The sequence below is a fragment of the Trichomonas vaginalis genome, chromosome IV (assembly GCF_026262505.1).
Source record: "Trichomonas vaginalis G3 chromosome IV, whole genome shotgun sequence".
Taxonomy (NCBI): Eukaryota; Parabasalia; order Trichomonadida; family Trichomonadidae; genus Trichomonas; species Trichomonas vaginalis.
Window position 1 is genome coordinate 34,751,715 of NC_067206.1, and position 17,724 is coordinate 34,769,438.

The 17,724-nt window shown below is 32.3% G+C and overlaps 5 protein-coding genes and 2 pseudogenes across 7 annotated transcripts, besides 3 other annotated features; 4 read left to right on the top strand and 3 right to left on the bottom strand.

The window, feature by feature from the left end:
- Positions 1-4,435: a mobile genetic element.
- Positions 906-1,860, top strand: TVAGG3_0222090 (annotated as a pseudogene). Its single transcript has one exon. A coding segment is annotated over exon 1 (955 nt).
- TVAGG3_0222100 (uncharacterized protein) lies at positions 1,997-2,842 on the top strand (the record flags this gene model as incomplete). The annotated part of the gene is made up of 1 exon (XM_051226992.1): positions 1,997-2,842. One exon carries the CDS (start codon positions 1,997-1,999, stop codon positions 2,840-2,842), a length of 846 nt encoding a protein of 281 aa, XP_051111978.1.
- A 1,406-nt stretch (positions 4,436-5,841) lies between the features above and the next one.
- Positions 5,842-6,414, bottom strand: TVAGG3_0222110 (DNA/RNA polymerase superfamily; the record flags this gene model as incomplete). The annotated part of the gene is made up of 1 exon (XM_051226993.1): positions 5,842-6,414. The coding sequence occupies one exon, from the start codon at positions 6,412-6,414 to the stop codon at positions 5,842-5,844; it is 573 nt and encodes a 190-aa protein (XP_051111979.1).
- Positions 6,415-6,526: 112 nt separating this feature from the next.
- Positions 6,527-8,265, bottom strand: TVAGG3_0222120 (uncharacterized protein; the record flags this gene model as incomplete). The annotated part of the gene is made up of 1 exon (XM_051226994.1): positions 6,527-8,265. A coding segment is annotated over one exon (1,739 nt), but the record flags the coding sequence as incomplete, so codon positions are not given.
- A 1,771-nt stretch (positions 8,266-10,036) lies between these two features.
- On the bottom strand, positions 10,037-10,302 carry TVAGG3_0222130 (uncharacterized protein; the record flags this gene model as incomplete). The annotated part of the gene is made up of 1 exon (XM_051226995.1): positions 10,037-10,302. A coding segment is annotated over one exon (266 nt), but the record flags the coding sequence as incomplete, so codon positions are not given.
- Positions 10,303-10,371: 69 nt separating this feature from the next.
- Positions 10,372-10,471: a terminal%2Cinverted (terminal inverted repeat of Maverick-3 transposon ID:TVAGG3_0222140).
- Positions 10,372-17,724: part of a mobile genetic element that runs on past the window's edge.
- TVAGG3_0222150 lies at positions 12,347-14,538 on the top strand (annotated as a pseudogene). Its single transcript has one exon. A coding segment is annotated over exon 1 (2,192 nt).
- Positions 14,913-15,888, top strand: TVAGG3_0222160 (protein of unknown function, DUF4106 family; the record flags this gene model as incomplete). Its single annotated transcript, XM_051226996.1, has 1 exon — positions 14,913-15,888. A coding segment is annotated over one exon (976 nt), but the record flags the coding sequence as incomplete, so codon positions are not given.

Below are 17,724 nucleotides of genomic sequence, written 5' to 3' on the forward strand. Positions count from 1 at the left end.
ACTATTTCTAAATTAATGATACCAATGAAATCATTTCATGGAGTACTTATCCCAGGTTCTTCACAATTAGCCGGGGCAAGTGTTGTGGCTCAAGGTGGAACATTAGCGAATCCATTCAAATTATTAACTAAAGATGAACTTAATAAAATTTACACCAAAAATATATTTTATCGTTAATGGTTTTTAGGTTATTCAATAATTAATTATTTTTGAATAACTGAACGTGTCACTACGTCACCATGTCACCAGGTTAATTAACTTCTCTTAAAATTACTGACAACATGACATTTTGACAACATCAACAAAGGAAATTAAATCGTAAATGTTTTCGTTTATGATTTCGTAAATGTTTTCGTTTATGATTTCGTAAATGTTTTCAGTGTCACCACGTCACCATGTCACCAGGTTATTTAACTTCTTTTAAAAATGATGACAACATGACATTTAGACAACTAGCCCGGAAATTTGATGCAGTCCAAAAATAAAGTTAGTTTTAAAATTATTTTTATTTTTTTATTCCTATATAAATGACAGCAACAAACAACAACAGCAACTATATCGTTTCTGATGAAAAAGTTATTGATTCATTAGCTGAGGAATTAGTTACGGCAGAAACTAAAACCCTCAACGAAAGAATTGGTGAAAACAAGATTGATTTACATAACTACCTCAAACACGATGGAGGAAGAGGAAGGAAAACTGGTATGGCTTTATTAGTAAATAAAATTTCAAATTTAACGATTATAGATGTTGATATCAATAAATCATACAATGATGAACTTAAAGAAACAGTTAGAAAAGATATTTTATCAAAACTTTCGGATAAAGATGTTATCGTTAAAACCGCTTCAGGAGGTCTTCACATTTATTGTAACACTAATTTCTTCTATTCAGTTTCGAACAGAATGATTAAATGCTATTCCTGCAATGATTACGATATCGATATCATGACTTCAATGGATTATTCAAAGCGTTCTTTAGTAGTTATGGCTGATTCAAGAGTTCGCAAGAATGCAACAGAACCAATCAAAACATACTCATTCATTCGTGGAAGTTATGACTCGACCATAACCAGAACAGTGAATGATATATTAAATGATTTGAATATTAAGGTAAGAGTTGAACAGAAGAACGAAGAAATAAAGAGCATAATGAATGAAAACAAAGATGTAAACATTGACGATAAACTTGCCCAGAGCATAGTTAATGGCATCAGTGATTTTGAAGTACATAATGACGGTGGAAACATGAATTTAGAAAAAGAAGTTACATTATTCACACTGTTTCAAGCAATTAATTCGTTACCTAATCATTTAATTAATGAAGCATACGATAACGTTTATAACTTCTGCAATTTAACTGAAAATGCAAAAAGTAATTTTGAAAAAGCACGTAGTAGATATGCACATTTAATGACTTCTCCATTTGTTTTTTGGTGAAGATTCTAAAACTATATCAAAAGGAATATTATGATGAATATGTTTTACCTTTATTACGTAAGCCAAAAATAACATTTGATATAAAACTTGATGACTCGTTTTTGATAACAGATATTAGACGCAAGGCTGAAAATCATCAGTATAAAAACAGTTCTGAAGTAATTGAGGATTTATCACGTGTAATCCGTTTTGTAGATTGTGGAAATAAATACTTCATTCAGAAAGATTACAACATACACGATAAAATGAATCAAATATCATTCGTTCTTCAATCAAACATGAAAGAGTCACTTAAAATGATTAAATTATTTAAAGAAGAAGGTAAAACAATAACAGCATGGGATGTACTACTAAATCAATTATCCTCATTAACCGTTAAGGGTGTTTGCTTTAAATCTGATTCTCCAGATGTTTTCTCAACGTTTCAGGGTTATAAATACAACGTTCTCGAAAAACCAGATTACTCAAAAATTGAGATGTTTATGAATTTCATTAAAGAAGCCATATGTGATAATAACGATGAAGTGTATAAATACCTTCTCGGCTGGATTGCATCAATGATTCAACATCCTGGAATCAAGAATGAAACAGCAATTATTTTGAAAGGACTTCAGGGAACAGGTAAAAACAGATTTACAGACATTATTTCTGAACTTCTCGCCGGTTATTCATGTAAAAACATTACCGAAATAGGTGAGCTAACGGGTAATTTCAACTCAGTAGTTGAGAATAAAATGTTTCTTGTACTTAATGAACTCAAGAATGTAGGTGAAGATAGACTCGCAAACTTCAACGCTTTGAAATCAATTATAACGGATAATGAGATTAGAATTAATGAAAAGAATCAACCCAGAAGAACAGCACAGAACGTTGCAAACTTCATTTTCGTAACTAATAACGTTTACCCTGTCAAAATTGAAGTTGGAGACAGAAGATACGTAGTTTTAAGAGTTAATGGTAAATTCAAGGGGCAATTTGATTACTTCAAGAATTTGATGAATTCATGCACAAAGGAATTTTATGATAATTTACTAACATATTTTATGCAATATGACCTTTCATCATTTAATGTACGAATCATACCGATGACTGAAGCCAAACAAGATTTAATAGAATTATCAACAAATCCTTTAGATGAATGGATAAATACACATTATGATGAATTGTGTGCAGGTATGACGTGTAAAAATGCTCTATTCTGCAAACCATCAGGCATGAAAGACAAGAATTTCCAAATGAGCATTAAGGATAAATGTGAAAGGAAACAGAGAAGAATAGATGGTAAACAAACATGGTGTTATGTTTTGAAAGAAGAAATGAAAGGATTATATAAACAGGTTGAACCAAACGATAATGAGGATTCATTTACTGACGATGAAATACCTGTAAATGAAGCTTTATAAAGTATGATTTGAATTTATTTTTGCATTCAACCCAGGCTGTTGTCAAAATGTCATGTTGTCATCATTTTTAAAAGAAGTTAATTAACCAGGTGACACATGGTGACGTAGTGACACCTTCAGTTCTTCAAAAATAATTCATAAATGCCTTCCTCCTTTCGTATCTGTTGTCAAAATGTCATGTTGTCATCATTTTTAAAAGAAGTTAAATAACCTAGTGACATGGTGACGTAGTGACACCATCAGTTATTCAAAAATAATTAATTATTGAAGAACCTAAAAACCGTTAACGATAAAATAACTGATAACAAAATTTTATTTTTATATAAATGGATACCCCACAAGCTCAAAATTTACCACGAATCATAACAAAGGAGGAAATGATAAAAATGATGCAAGAACGAATTAAAAACAACAAACCACGAAAACCGAGAAGATGCGGTTATGCAGTAATGATGGAAAGAAGAATCCAGAAGGGTTCGGCGTCTCGAAGAGACGTTGTCGAAGAGGAATAAAAATTAAATTTGGATAGAGTTTAAAAATTCATCTTTATTAAATTCATCTCTTCCAATCAATTTATTTATTCTATTAAATTCTTTTATTTTTGCTTCACTCAGTTTAAGGATTGAACGGTAAGTTTCGAATTTTTCGATTATTTCTTTCCTCTCTTTATCGTTTTCAATTACTTTAGTTTTATGGGCATCAGCCCCACCGCATTGCGGCTTCTTTTTGTAATAGCATATTTTTGATTTAATTCTGTTTAATTTCTTTTTATATTCATTGTCTGGACTCTGAATCTTAATTGAATCAGGACTCTTGGCTGCTTTGTTGTCACTCATTTCTTACGAAATAAAAAAATTAAATATTATTTAAATATAATGGAGTAATAAAATAAATCGGAATTTCTATTAATTTATTGTTAACCTCAACTAATGCATTGCCGTTAATATATCTAACAAATTCAGCTATTGTGTCAAACCTTCGTCTTCTTTTTGTCATTGATTTATCAGTTTTTCCATAATCGAGATGAATCAAAACGTTATCCCCTTGTTTAAAATTTATGAGCCCCGAATTAATTTGTTCACGTTTAACATCATTTAACCTTTCCATTTGCTTTCTAATATATTCCCATTCTTTTGAAATATCATTTTTCATTTCCACTGGTTTCATGTTTATAGTTCTATGCCATGTATTATTGTAATAATATACTAACTGCTGTATGATGGAGTCATGATTTCCATCCCAGTATATCTGACCGTTAACCCCTAACGCATCTCTAAGAGTTCTCATTACCGCATCAACTATTTTATTATGAAACGTATATGGAGAGGATGAAAAGTAAAAATTAATTTGTGGGAAATAATGAGCCATAGCTGCCTGAAATCCTTTATCACCATCACCCCTTATATTATCTACTCTTTCATGATCTAGTAAGTATTGAATAGCTCTTCTTGTTTTCTGTTCTGTTTTCCCTTTCACCGGAATGCAATATAAATATCTAGTGTTAATGTTAATGGTGAATAAATAAGTAACGTTTCCTTTTGAATATTCCAGATGATCGATTTCGTATGAATATGGATATGGAGCAAATGAAGGGCGACTAAATTTTTCCTTTAACGGTTGAATTTTCGGGTCAGTTGGTTTATTTAATATCTTGAAATCCTTTTTAAAATCTTTTTGCTTCTTTAATGTTTGAAATGGATATAATAAAGTGAATGATGAAGGATTAACTGAAGGAGGAGGTACTACCGTTGGAGGTTTTGGTGTTGCAAGTGGTTTAATTTTATCTGCTTTGATTTTGGATGATGAAGTTTTGGATTTCATTCCTCCCTTCATTAATTCTGGATGTATTCTATTCATTTGTTTTAAATATGCTGTATATAAAGGTTTGATATACTTTCCCGCTTCGAGTTTATATTGAAGGATGAATTCCAAAAGTTGATCTTCATTTAAAAGTCGGGCTGAATATGGTTTAACTAATGAATCATAAATTAAAGCTTGTGCTTCATTTATAGTCTGAAGGACTTGGGCGTTTTGCACCTTTAGCTGTTGAACATTTGCTACTTTCTCTTTTGGTGTTGTTTTCGGCTTTTTCTTCTTTTGTTTTTGTTCCTTTGGCTTTTGCGGCTCAGGATTATATAATTTATATAATTCATCAATATCTTCTTCTGTTAATACTTTATTTTTGAAATCTTTCAACTGTTTAAGTTGTGATTTAGTTTTTCCCTTTGTATATTCATTATTTTTAATTTTGTCTTTAATTACAGAAATTATTTTATCATGATATTTCAAAATTTCATTTTTATAATACGAATAATAATAATCCATATCATCACCCGTTATATTTTTATTATGTTTTTGGAGATATGATTTTAATTCATAATAATTAAGAAAATTTTGATTAAGTACTAAATCATCAATTAAATTTTCTAAATCATCAATTAAATTTTCTAAATCTGCGTTATCCATTTATATAAAAATAAAATAAATGTTTTAAGGGTGCCCACCTCTTTGAATCATAGTATCAAAACCATTATTTACATATTGAATCGCATCATTAACGGTTCCTCCTTCTAAAACGGTATCAAATGGTGGAGTCCAGATTTCCTGATGATGATCATAAAATCCAGCAAAATTAATCGTATTATTAGGTAAAATATGAATCTCAGCGGTATATCTTCTATCTAAATTTGGATGCCTTATATGTATACCATTACTGCCCGGATAAAATCTCAAACCTTGATTTTGTTGACGCATCAAATTATTGAAATTTCTTTCTTCAGGGGTGAATGTTCTTCTCCGTTGACGTTGTGGTGGTGGTCGTTGTTGCTGCTGTTGATGCTGTGGTGGGATTTGAAAAATTCGTTGTGGTTGATTATTTGGAATCTGAAAGTTAAAACCATTTGGTATAAATCTATTCGGTTCCTTTTGTCTCTTCTGTGGCATTTTATTAAAAATAAAATTTTAAATTCATGACTCACCCCCTACGTTTTTAAATTGTATTAAATAAATGGCATACAACATCCATTTTCACAACATACAGCCTTAGTGTGTGCTCCTGTTAATGCAGTCTTACCGATTGTTAAGCGAGTCATTGACCCGTTTTTAAGTTGTAAATTAATATTCTGACCATCAAATATCACTTTATCATTTATTATATCCAAATAATTTTTAGGTGTTAATTGCTTATTTTGTCGTAAACTAACACCTTTCATTTTTTGTGCAATCTTTTTGAAGGAGTCTTCACCTATCATTCCATTAAATGAAGTATAACATTTAGGACATAACGCCACCATGTTATCACCTTGTTTCTCAATTGCTAAACCCAATAATTTTTTCTCATGTGCTTTTTCTTCAGCTTTATTCTTTAATTTAGGTTTAAATTTCTCATCAAAACAGAAGAAATCAAATGGTGCGAATTTGAAAATGTTTTTATCATAAAATTTTTTATCGGTAACAATTGCTTGAAATGCTTGAGTGTTAGGAAGACTTGGATCGCCAGCGATTGCCCAATAAGATGAATCAGTATCACCTTCAATGAAATGAAAACGATTAACATTCATGCATTTATACATAAAATCATAAATGAAAACCAAATACCAGTATTTTGCGTTATCTAAAGTAAAACATGCCTCTTGTAAACATGTATCACATCTATAAAATCTATCTTTGAGCATCACTTGATACGTATCCTCTCCTATTTCTCTTATGTTTTTAAACTTATTTGACATACATGCAACGCGTGCCTTCTGTGCATTCATTATTTTAGTCTTTGCGTAATTTTGCGTATTCATTGCATCGTAACCATATGATCCATTAAGTGAAATCTTGCAAAATAAACTTTTTCCTTTATTTCCTTCTAATTCAGCCTTTTGTCTTTCGTTCATAAATTCGTTCGCAAATTCATTAAAACAAGTGTTTTTCGTAAATGTTAAAATTGATTGAATATCATCGATGATAAAATGAAATCTGTCTATTAGATACCAAAGATAATAAGAAGAAAATGGTTGATATTGGTTGTGTGTTGATGCTAACTGAGTTAATTTCCTCTGTTTCTGGTCAACTGGTAAATTGTTTGATTTCATGTAATTATACATAAAACTGCCAATTGTTTTTTCATCTGTGATAATATCTAAGTTTCTTATTATCGGTAAAAAGTTTATGTAATCATTAATGTATTTTTCATCAATGTGACCCTTTACTTCAGCCACGAATAAAGTATTTTTCTTCTTAATTATTCCCAGTGCTTTTGCTTTCTTTGTTGCTGTATCACAAATGATAACACCATTCAATCTTCCCGGCATATACATTTTATGGTCAGTATATTGAATGAAATCATGAGGATTAGATGAAAATGATGAAGGATATAATGAATTAAAATCAACACCAATGAAATGAGTCATGATGTTGGAAGTGTCCTCATTTGATACAGTTTTAGTTTCTGGATTATATGAAAGTTTATTAATGTGCGTGATTCCTTTAAGATTTACTCTATGTTGAACATTTGATAAACCACCAGTAATTCCATTACGGAGAATGTGATAAGCTTCAACTGAATCTATAGTCATTGGTAAATTATTTTTTAATGCATAATTTCTTAAATTGATTCTTAAACGTTGAACATCTTCATCTTTATTTGATTTTACGACATTGCAATAACAACACATTAACTGACAATTTTCTTTGGTATGTGGTTTTTCATTATCGATTCTATCCAATGTTGGTTTATTTGCATATGTAAACGCTTTACCACACATTTTGCATTTAGATGAAAGGATTAAATCGTGATAGTATTGAAAATCATCCATTGAAACATTATTTTTAGTATCTCTTTCTGCTTTTTCATCTTGTTTCTTATATGATTCAATTTTATATTTCCAATACTTTTTCGTTAATTCAAAACTTGATTCTATCTCTTCCTCAGGATATTTTTCATTAGGATTAAAGTCTTTATATGCTAAAGCGTAACGAATCATTGAAGCATTCGATGATAAAGAAAGATTATGAAGCATGTCAATTTTATAAACAAATGTTTCTTCAATAATTTTACCGATTGGGTCAATCATAATTTCAACATCTTTATTGCAATAATGAATAAAATATTCTAATCTATTCTTAAAGTTTTTAGCATCATTGAGATATATTTGATAATCACTATCTGATATAGTTTCTTGAGTTAATGCTGAATAAAATGAATCTTGAGTGAATGGTTCCACTTTATATAATTCTTCTTCGTAATTTTCCCACGTGATGAATTGATAAGGGAAAAAGGATTTAACACGTGATTTATTGTTTCCGAAATCTTGAGTGAATTGGTCTAATGTCCCACCCGCTATATAATTTCTGATGTCAATAAATCTCAATTCATATGGAACGTTTGTTTTCTTTACAATGATTTGCTTAAATTGTGAAGATGAACCCAGCATTGATTTTATTTTCCATTTTGCAGTGTTTAAATCACGAAGAATTAAATTTAAATCAAACTTTCCCGAATTAAAACCTATGATATTCACTTTATTGAATTCCTCATCTAGAAGTTCTTTAAATGCTTCCTTCTGTTTTTCATTTAATGTATGGGACAAAGTCCCCGCCGTTTGCGGCTTCATTAATTCATTGTATTGACTCATATTTGATTTAGCAACTAATGAACAGGTTGAAAATAAAAACTCAATCCAATCAGAAATAAAAGAATCACTCGAAGTTAAGCAAAAATTCCTCGTATATGTTTTATCATTTAATTTAACCGTTGATGATACCATGAATGGTTTTAAGTAAGCGTTCAAAGTTGCACACTCAGAAAGTTGTAATTCTTCTTTAGTCTCTAATGTTTCAAAGTCAAAAGTAATATAATATCTTGTCGGTTTATAATATTTCTGCAAATTGTGAGCTAATAACCACTGATATATCTTCTGTTTCGTAATATGTGGTGCATATGGTTGCTGTCTTTTGCAATTGAACGTCTTGAATTAATCTTCCATTATTTTCTTTACATTTCTCACAATGCTTTAAAAATCTTCTTTGGTTTTTCCTTTCTGGATCATCACGGATAGAATAAACTTCTTCTTTACAATATGGACAAACTTTATAGCCGGTGAGTGCTTCAACGTCTGTTATTCTGTCAGCGTGAAGTTTTCCACATGGACTCTGTGTTAATAAAATATTTACTGTTTCAAATTCTGGATCTATCATTATTGATTCCACTAATGGAAAGTCTACCTTATTTATGTCCACGTCTTCTGGTTGAGGATCACAATAATAGAAATCAATATTAACATTTAACATTCTCGCTAATCTCTCACTTTCTGATGAAATGTCAAACCCTTCATATGCATCTATTGCTTCATTTAAATAGCTTCTACGAGTTTTAGGATTAACACCATCAGGAATGTTATAGAAGCGTTTAAATAACCTTCTACCTTCTGCTCTAATTTGATTATCATTCATTTTAGCTGTTCCGTTTTTGTTCATTTATGTAAGAATAAAAAATTAAAAAATAAATAAAAATAAAGTTTATTTTTTAAAGCCCATAAAATGAATTAAGAACACATAAATTTTTATCATCTGCGACGTGACGAATACATTTTAATTTACTCAAGAATGCGTACCCTGATACATTAAATCTAATTCCTGTCTTATTTAATTTCACAACTTTGAAAAGGAATGTATGAATAGCTATAAAATGATGAGAAGATGTTTTATGGGTTGCTTCCATTTTTTCTGAAATAAATGAATAAATATAATGTTTATAAGTTTTCATATCTTTTATGTTCTTAATAACGAATGGTATAGACCTTTCAACTTCGTCTTCCTTCGGTGCTGTTCTTTCATATGAAACATTATTGTATCTTCAACAATGAAACCACAATCACACAAAATTTTATAGTTCCAATGGTTTCTTTTGATATTTTATCTAATAAATCAAAAACTTTATCAACACCTGTGCATTTATTTAAATAATAATTTGTGTAAATATCATGATCTTCTTTCTTAATCGTATTAGTTGCATATGTCACGTTTTTAAGAGCTTTTTTGAATTTTGGAATCTAAAGGTGGTGAAAGTAGATACAGGGGTATTCTTCATTATCAATAAATTGTAACTTATGTTTACGAATAAATTTAGTACCTTCTTCTGAAAGTGTTTCGTCTATTTCACCATCTAATAAATTTTGTGTTGATTCTGAGACATAATTTTTATATCTTTCTTCATGAGATTTCTGTACTTCTGATTCTGAAGCTGGGATATTCATTAAACCCTCTACTTCATTTTCATTATATTTTTCAACTTCTCTTAATTCCTTAATTTTTTCATCTATTTCATCTCTTATTTTTTTCAGTCTTTCAATTTCATTGTATTCATCATCTTTAATCCGTTCTTCATAATATTCAGGGAAAACATCAGGTTCTTTAGGTTTTTCTTCTTCAGATGTGGGATATAAGAAATTTATAACATCATCTTTATTCATTTTTCCATCATAATCTAAATCATTTAATAACTCGGCAAATTTTTGACAATTTCTTAAATAATATTTATTAAAAAAAAAAAAAAAAAAAAAAAAAAGGTAGTGGGGCTTCCAGGCACTTCGTGCCTTCTAGCCCTGATGTTGATGTTTAGTATAAATGAAGTTTTTATTCGGAAAATTGTTAGTCTTCTGGGTCGAAAACATTATATATAATGTGTCGCTTTTCACAAATTATATATGTTTTCATGTTTTGTTAAGACTTCTTCGTAAATGTTTTGTCAAGACTTTCTTCGTAAATGTTTTGTCAAGACTTCTTCGTAAATGTTTTTCAAGACTTCTTCGTAAATGTTTTGTCAAGACTTCTTCGAAATGTTTTGTCAAGACTTCTTCGTAAATGTTTTGTCAAGACTTCTTCGTAAATGTTTTGTCAAGACTTCTTCGTAAATGTTTTGTCAAGACTTCTTCGTAAATGTTTGTTTTTCAAGACTTCTTCGTAAATGTTTTGTCAAGACTTCTTCGTAAAATCAGACAAAAATAATGTTTAGGTGAAGAGGTGAGATTCACCTGTTTTTTCACCTAATTTTTCACCCTCTTGAATTTCATGAATTTTACACCAAAAATAATGTTTAGGTGAAGAGGTGAGATTTCACCTGTTTTTTCACCTAATTTTTCACCCTCTTGAATTTTCATGAAATTTACACCAAAAATATACACTAGGGTCATTTACGAAGAAATCTCAACAAAGTCTTTACGATGAATCTTGACAAACATAGACAAGAAAGTCATGAGAAATTAGATGAAGAAGTCTTAACAAAGTCTTTACGAAGAAATTCATGAAAATTCAAGAGGTGAGAAATGAGGTGAAAAAAGAGGTGAAATCTCACCTCTTCACCTAAAATATATTTTGGGTCATTTACACTCATTACGAAGAAATCTCAACAAAGTCTTTACGAAGAAGTCATAACAAAGTCTTTACGAAGAAGTCACAATAAACATCTGTCAAAAACCGCTTTTAACTTCACTTAAAATGCCACGTAAGCTACGTAAGAATATACGTAAGAGGAAGAGAGCATTAACATCCAATAGTAAAAACTGACACCAAACAACAGTTGCAACAACAAATGATGAATGACCCCACTATGTTGCAACAAATGTCAAGCAACCCTATGCTTTTAAACCGAGTTTTTGGTGCACAGAGTGGAGGTTTAAGCGGCACTTTTAGCGAAAAATGGCAGGCTATGGTGGAGCTGCAGACGGAACAGCTTATAACCCTCAAAGTCAAATGAATTTGAGTTCACTCAAAAATCAAATAACAGAGTCAAAAAGTCAAACATAGACATACAGAAGCAAATAAGTGAAAACGAAAAAGAAACTAGAATATGACAGACACACAAAGAAACTAAATGAGTTAAACGTAGAGAAAAAGAAGAAAGAAGAACAACTGAAAAAACTAAGTACAGAGAATATGCAAAAAAAAGTGTCAGAAAAAGCAGCAGAAGTAGCAAAAATGGAACAAGATGTCATAAATTTGAAAAAACCATACTACTCAATATAAAGTACTGAAAGATGAAGAAATAAAACAAAAAGCCCTGAAACATATATGGATAGCGATGAGTATAAAAAAGAAGTTGAAGCAAATGTAAAGGCAGAAAAACTTTTACAGTTGCAAAACCAAAACCGTACAGTATGAAAACTTAGCACAAGAAAGTAAAAATAACGACGCAGCCATGCAAAAGGCAATGAAAAGCGCAGAATATATAAAAGCTAATAATGACTGGTTAGATGCCCAAGCCAACGCTAAAGCAGCCCAACTTATAGGGTCAATAAACAAAAATACAAGCGGATGAAGACAGTTCAAATGAAGCTTTAACAAATGCTGACTTTAAGAACGCTTTCGAAGCTCTTCATAGTAAGGTGAAACAAGTGAACGACTTCTCATCTGGAAAGAAACTGAAGTCTGAAGGTTTCGACAAAGAGTTAAAAGAAGTAGCACAAAATATGACGAAAATAACAGATGCAGCAACGAGACAGGCAGTTCAAAGTGCCTATGACGCCGTTAGAGCAACTGTTGTGAAAAGTCAAGAAAAAGAGTTACAACAGACCAAAACAGACCTAGTAAATGCTTTCTTAAAAACGAAAAGTCAGGTAGGACATTATGCTGCAGATGGAACATATGTGCCAGCTGGTGGAACTTATATACCACCAAACCCTCCAAGAGAAGCACCTGCACCAGGACTACCTAAAACATTTACATCGTCACATGGACACAGACACAGGCATGCACCAAAACCAACAGTTCAAAATCCAGCACAACAACCAACACAACCAGCACAACAACCAACACAACAACCAGCACAGCAACCAACAGTTCAAAACCCTGCACAACAACAACCACAAACAGAGCAAGGACATAAAAGAAGTAGAGAACAAGGAAACCAAGAATTCTTAAAAATGCTTAAAGAAGAGTGTGGTTTCCCAGATAGTATTGACTTTAGTGACAGATATAAAGAAGCTATTAGAAAGTTCAAGGATGGAAATACTGACCCGGACCTATTTAGCTTTATGGCTCAGCACCAAAACGGATATAATCTCAAACCTGGAAAATACAAGCTCGCTAAGGGATATGATTTAATAGCATATCATCCAAATGACATGGATGAATTTACTCCGAGATATTTGATGTCAGAGCTAAATGACAATTCAACTTTCGTCATGAAACGCGTAAAAAATAGAGACGGAACGAAAGAACAAAAGCTTATGAATGCGGATGACGTAGATAGGGAAATTGTTGAAAACGGTCTCGGAATATATGAAATGCCAGCAGATGAGGTACAAGAAACTCCACAGGAAGAACTAGTTCAGATACAACCAGACATGGAAGAAATAGTTCAGCAACAACAGCTAGAAGAGCCTGAAGGAAACGAACAAGTCCCTCCTTTGGAAACTAACTTCACAGAACTAGATGACGATTTGGAACAGCCGAAAAATCTTGACCCTCAACAAGTGTATGCGGAGAATATGGAATCTTTCCAAGAGTCAAAAAAAAATTCAGCTGACATAGTAGAAGAATATCGAAAAATGTTTGCCGACATACAAAAGACTCCAACACCAGATGAAAATATTCAGCATAGAATGGAAGAACTGAAAAAAAATGTACACAAATACAACAACCCTTTTTACTTACGAGCATTTAACGTTCAATCTTCGGATGAACTCGGTGAAGATAAAAGGTTAAATTTCAAGAAAACATATAGAAATGAAACATTGTTTAAAGTTCATTCAGAACCTAACCAAGATGGAAACAAACCTACTTTTGTTTCTGCAGACGATGGAACTACAATGAGATGGGGTCATAAAGCTAACCCGGATAGGTGGTTCATAAACTTACAACCTCAATTCCAAGAAGTTGTAGACGCAATGGAAGTCAATGGTGAACGAGACATAGCTGGTATTTTAAGCGCGGCTTTAATGCCATTGAAAGATATGAAACATGCAGATATTTTGGACCAGTATGAAATGAACATGGCTGATGGAAATATAACACCTGACGTTCTAGAACATTTATCTCAAAGAACTACACAGAACCATAGAGATGGTATATTTGGTGAAGAGTTTAGAAAGAAAGTTATGGACAGAGAAGGAAGAGAACCTATTGTACATGACCTTGCAAACGAAAGTTTACAAAATGTCATAAAAACTTACTTTGCAGACAATGAACCGAGAAGGGATGAATATTTAAGAAAACTCAAATGGACAGTACCAAATGAAATGTTAGTATTGAAAAACATGTTCCTTGACAAAATAAAACCAACTACAGAAATAAACGACGCAAGACTGAAAGATTGGGTAGAAGCTTTCCCATTCACAAAAGATATAGTTGGTAACATGGAAAGAAAACCAGAATGGCTACAAAAACATATATTTGGAAACGAGCATATTCCATATGGACAGGCACTGTTTGAAGAGCTTGAACCGGAAACTCAGGACAGAGTCATGCAAACAATACGCGAAGACTCAAATACAAACTATGACAAACTCTTTCTAGGATATAGGTTACCTGAGATGGGCGACCAGAGCCCAAAGGCAAAAAGGGCATGGAAAATTTGCAACATACTAGATGAACATGAGGCAAAGATGCAACAACTTCAAGCAGAGGGCAATGAAGGAAAAAGAAGAGTTAAAAACTCAGTCAGGAAGAAAGTAAAGCTTGGTCCACGTGGGTTCTATTATGACATATAAATCCAACTATTCTATATTTTTACTCATATGAAATGTACGCCGCTCAGAATATAACGCCAACAGTTTTGGATGCTATGAATGGAAATGTTTCCGAATGGTATAACGAATGCGACAATGCCATTAGAAGGTCAGAAATAGTTCCTGGAACTTACGAATATACAACTGCTGTTTCTTATGGAAACGTAGGTGAGTTTGGAGAAGGTTCTTCAACAACAGTAGATATTGCTTGCGACAGGTTTCATATTATTTCTATTGACAACTCATTCTTATACGTGGAACAAGACATTGAAATAAAACCTTCTGCCAAGTTGTCTGACAAGAAAGGTTGCAATGGAATTTTCTATGTCGGATACCAATATGCTCCAGAAGTTTTCATGGGATATAAGATATATTCTAACTCTGACTTAGTTCAAACAGTAACATGGGCAAACTATGAATGGTTCGCTTTGAGAAACTCAGTACAACCACAAGCTAGAGAACAAACAGACCAGTATGCAACTATTGAGAAAATAAGAAGACTTGACCCTAACGTTCCAGGAGTTTATGTTAACCTTTCTGGACAAACTGCAGCAGCAGTAACCAAAGTAAAACTGAAACTTAGAGTTCCTTTGTCATCTTTCCTCATCTTCAGGTTTTTAAGATACTTGCCAAACTGGGCAGGAAAAATTTCTATCGAACTCACCCCAAGCAAAAATAACTTAGTCATTGCACCAACACAAGACCCATTCACTCTTACAGAAGTAGTGGGAACAAATAAAATGTCATTCGCCGACTTTTGCAAAAACAAAGTTGACTTAGACTTTGGTTTCTCAAACCTCAACACTGAAGTAAACTATTATTTCAATGCTGCTGGAGATGCTTGGGACCCAGTTAAGTTTACATGCGAAAAATTTGAATGCAAGAGAATAGAAAGCAGACTTGCAGTCTATATGTTGGACCCAGATATTTCAAATGCTTTAGCTGCCAAATATATTGCAGTTCCACTTATGTTCCCTATACACCAAATATCTGTCAAAGACTTTGCAGGTGAAGTTGGAAACCAAAGTGCTGACCCAGGTGCAAGAACAGATATTGCTTTAACAACTGCAATGAAACATGCAGATACTATGTTTGTACTGTTCAGACGAACTATAAATGACTATTCTTGTTTCTACAACCCTGGTATTAAATATCATATAAACATAGATGGCAAATATTATCCAAGAGAAGAATATTCTACAGTTGAGGATATGAGGTCATACAACTTGACATTAGATGCTATGAACTTTAACAACAACTTCACAACAACCATTAACCCTGAAATGCAAAGTTCTATTATGCCATATGTGAAAGTATGGACTCATACAGGAGGTCAAAAAACTCAATATACAAATGGAGACCGTTCAAACTTTTGGCTTGGCATTCCATTTGCTGACTCAGAAGACTTTATGGGTGGTATTTCAACTGTTGGTACTGTACAAATACAATATACTGGTGACAGAGACGGTCCAGATGAACTGAGAGCAATGAAGTTTACAAAACCAATAGCACTTTTCACGGAAGATGCTCTTTTGAAGATTCGTTCGATGAAACCTGCTGGGGCTCCTCAGATTGGTATAACGACAGCTTCCATCGAGCAGATTTTGGCAGCAGGTCAGTAAGTTGTTCTTGAACTGACTTCTCTCCGTCAAATATTGACAGTACGCCAGTTTTGATATAATATTGTATTAAAAACTTTCCTTTAGAAATATCGGTCAGTTTTGTTGTTATATTTTTGTCTGCTTCAAGAACTTTCACCATTTCGGTTATACCAACTTTCTTTGCTTTATGAAAATATTTTGGTTCAGCAAAGACTGCTATTCTATAACATTTTCCATTGTTTGTATAAAGAACTATTCTGTCAATGTATTTGTATTGTGTGTGTGTAAACTTTGTTCTGCTTCAATTCGAAGAGATACTCAAATACGTCCATCTTTTTATTCTAAGTAAAATGTCATTTCCGAAAAATAGAAGCGTAAGTGTTTCAAAAGGTTTAATGGCGGTGGCAGATGTGAAGTTAAATTCACCAACTCAAACAAACAGTCAAAGTGTTATTGTCAATGTCAAAGAAAGAGATGTTGAAATGGGGAAACCATACGAAGACCAAGATGGTATAACATTGTTCCTGTAAAAGAACAACCAACATATCCTGAAGTTAGCAGAGACTTAAGTTCTGTTGCAGATATTCGAAACGACTACCAACAACTGAAAGACAAACTTCAAACTCAGGAGAAGATTTGTCAAGCTTAAGTATAATGTTAAACTTGGTCGAACACAACCCTGTAAAAGTGAACTCATATGTCATTGCACCTCATGAAGTTTTGAAAGAACTATTGAAACTTTTGACAAGGCAGACGATATAAACATCAAAGAAATAGAACCCGACGTTAGTTGCTGTGGTGTTTCATATAATGTCATTGACAAGATATACGTTATGAAAGGAGGTGAAACGTTGAACTTAAAGTATAGTTTCCCAGACGTCATAAAAATATTTGACGACCACAACATTTCATTAAAATTTATTTGCTAAGTAAATGGCAGAAGACACAATGGTTTATACTATTACGACTAAAAACCCTGAGTCATATAATTCTATAACAACAAACTTACAAAGTCCTCAAGGACGATATTGTAAACTAACCTTAAACACAATGACGACTAAAGCCTGTTTTGCTCTTTTGACACCAGAAGACTTTATTGTTGTGAATGTAAAAAATACTCCTTTGAAGATACTTACTCAGATATACCACCAACAGGTTTTGTTGACTTATTTAATACTTTAAGGACGGATGTAACATGTGCTGCAACTAGAGCAGGTTTCATTATGTTTGGATGTCCGATGAGTTTAGTATAAACGATATGAGCTATAATACAAAACTTATATCTGGTTTTTACTACCAACAGTTTCCTATAACAGGAAAAGGTGTCATACAAGGAATGTCTATTCCATTGACATTAAGCACACCAATCTTATATATTGTTTCAAACTTAGGTTCAAAGTGTTATTCGAATGTTGACAGAAACTATTATGACCAAAAGATACTTATGCGTATAAACAATACTTTCTCTGCTGGTTTGCCTATTGTTCATTCGAATGCAGAATTTTCAACCTTAGTGAACTCAAACACTTTGGCAAGTATAACGTTGACATTAGTGACGCAAACTTGT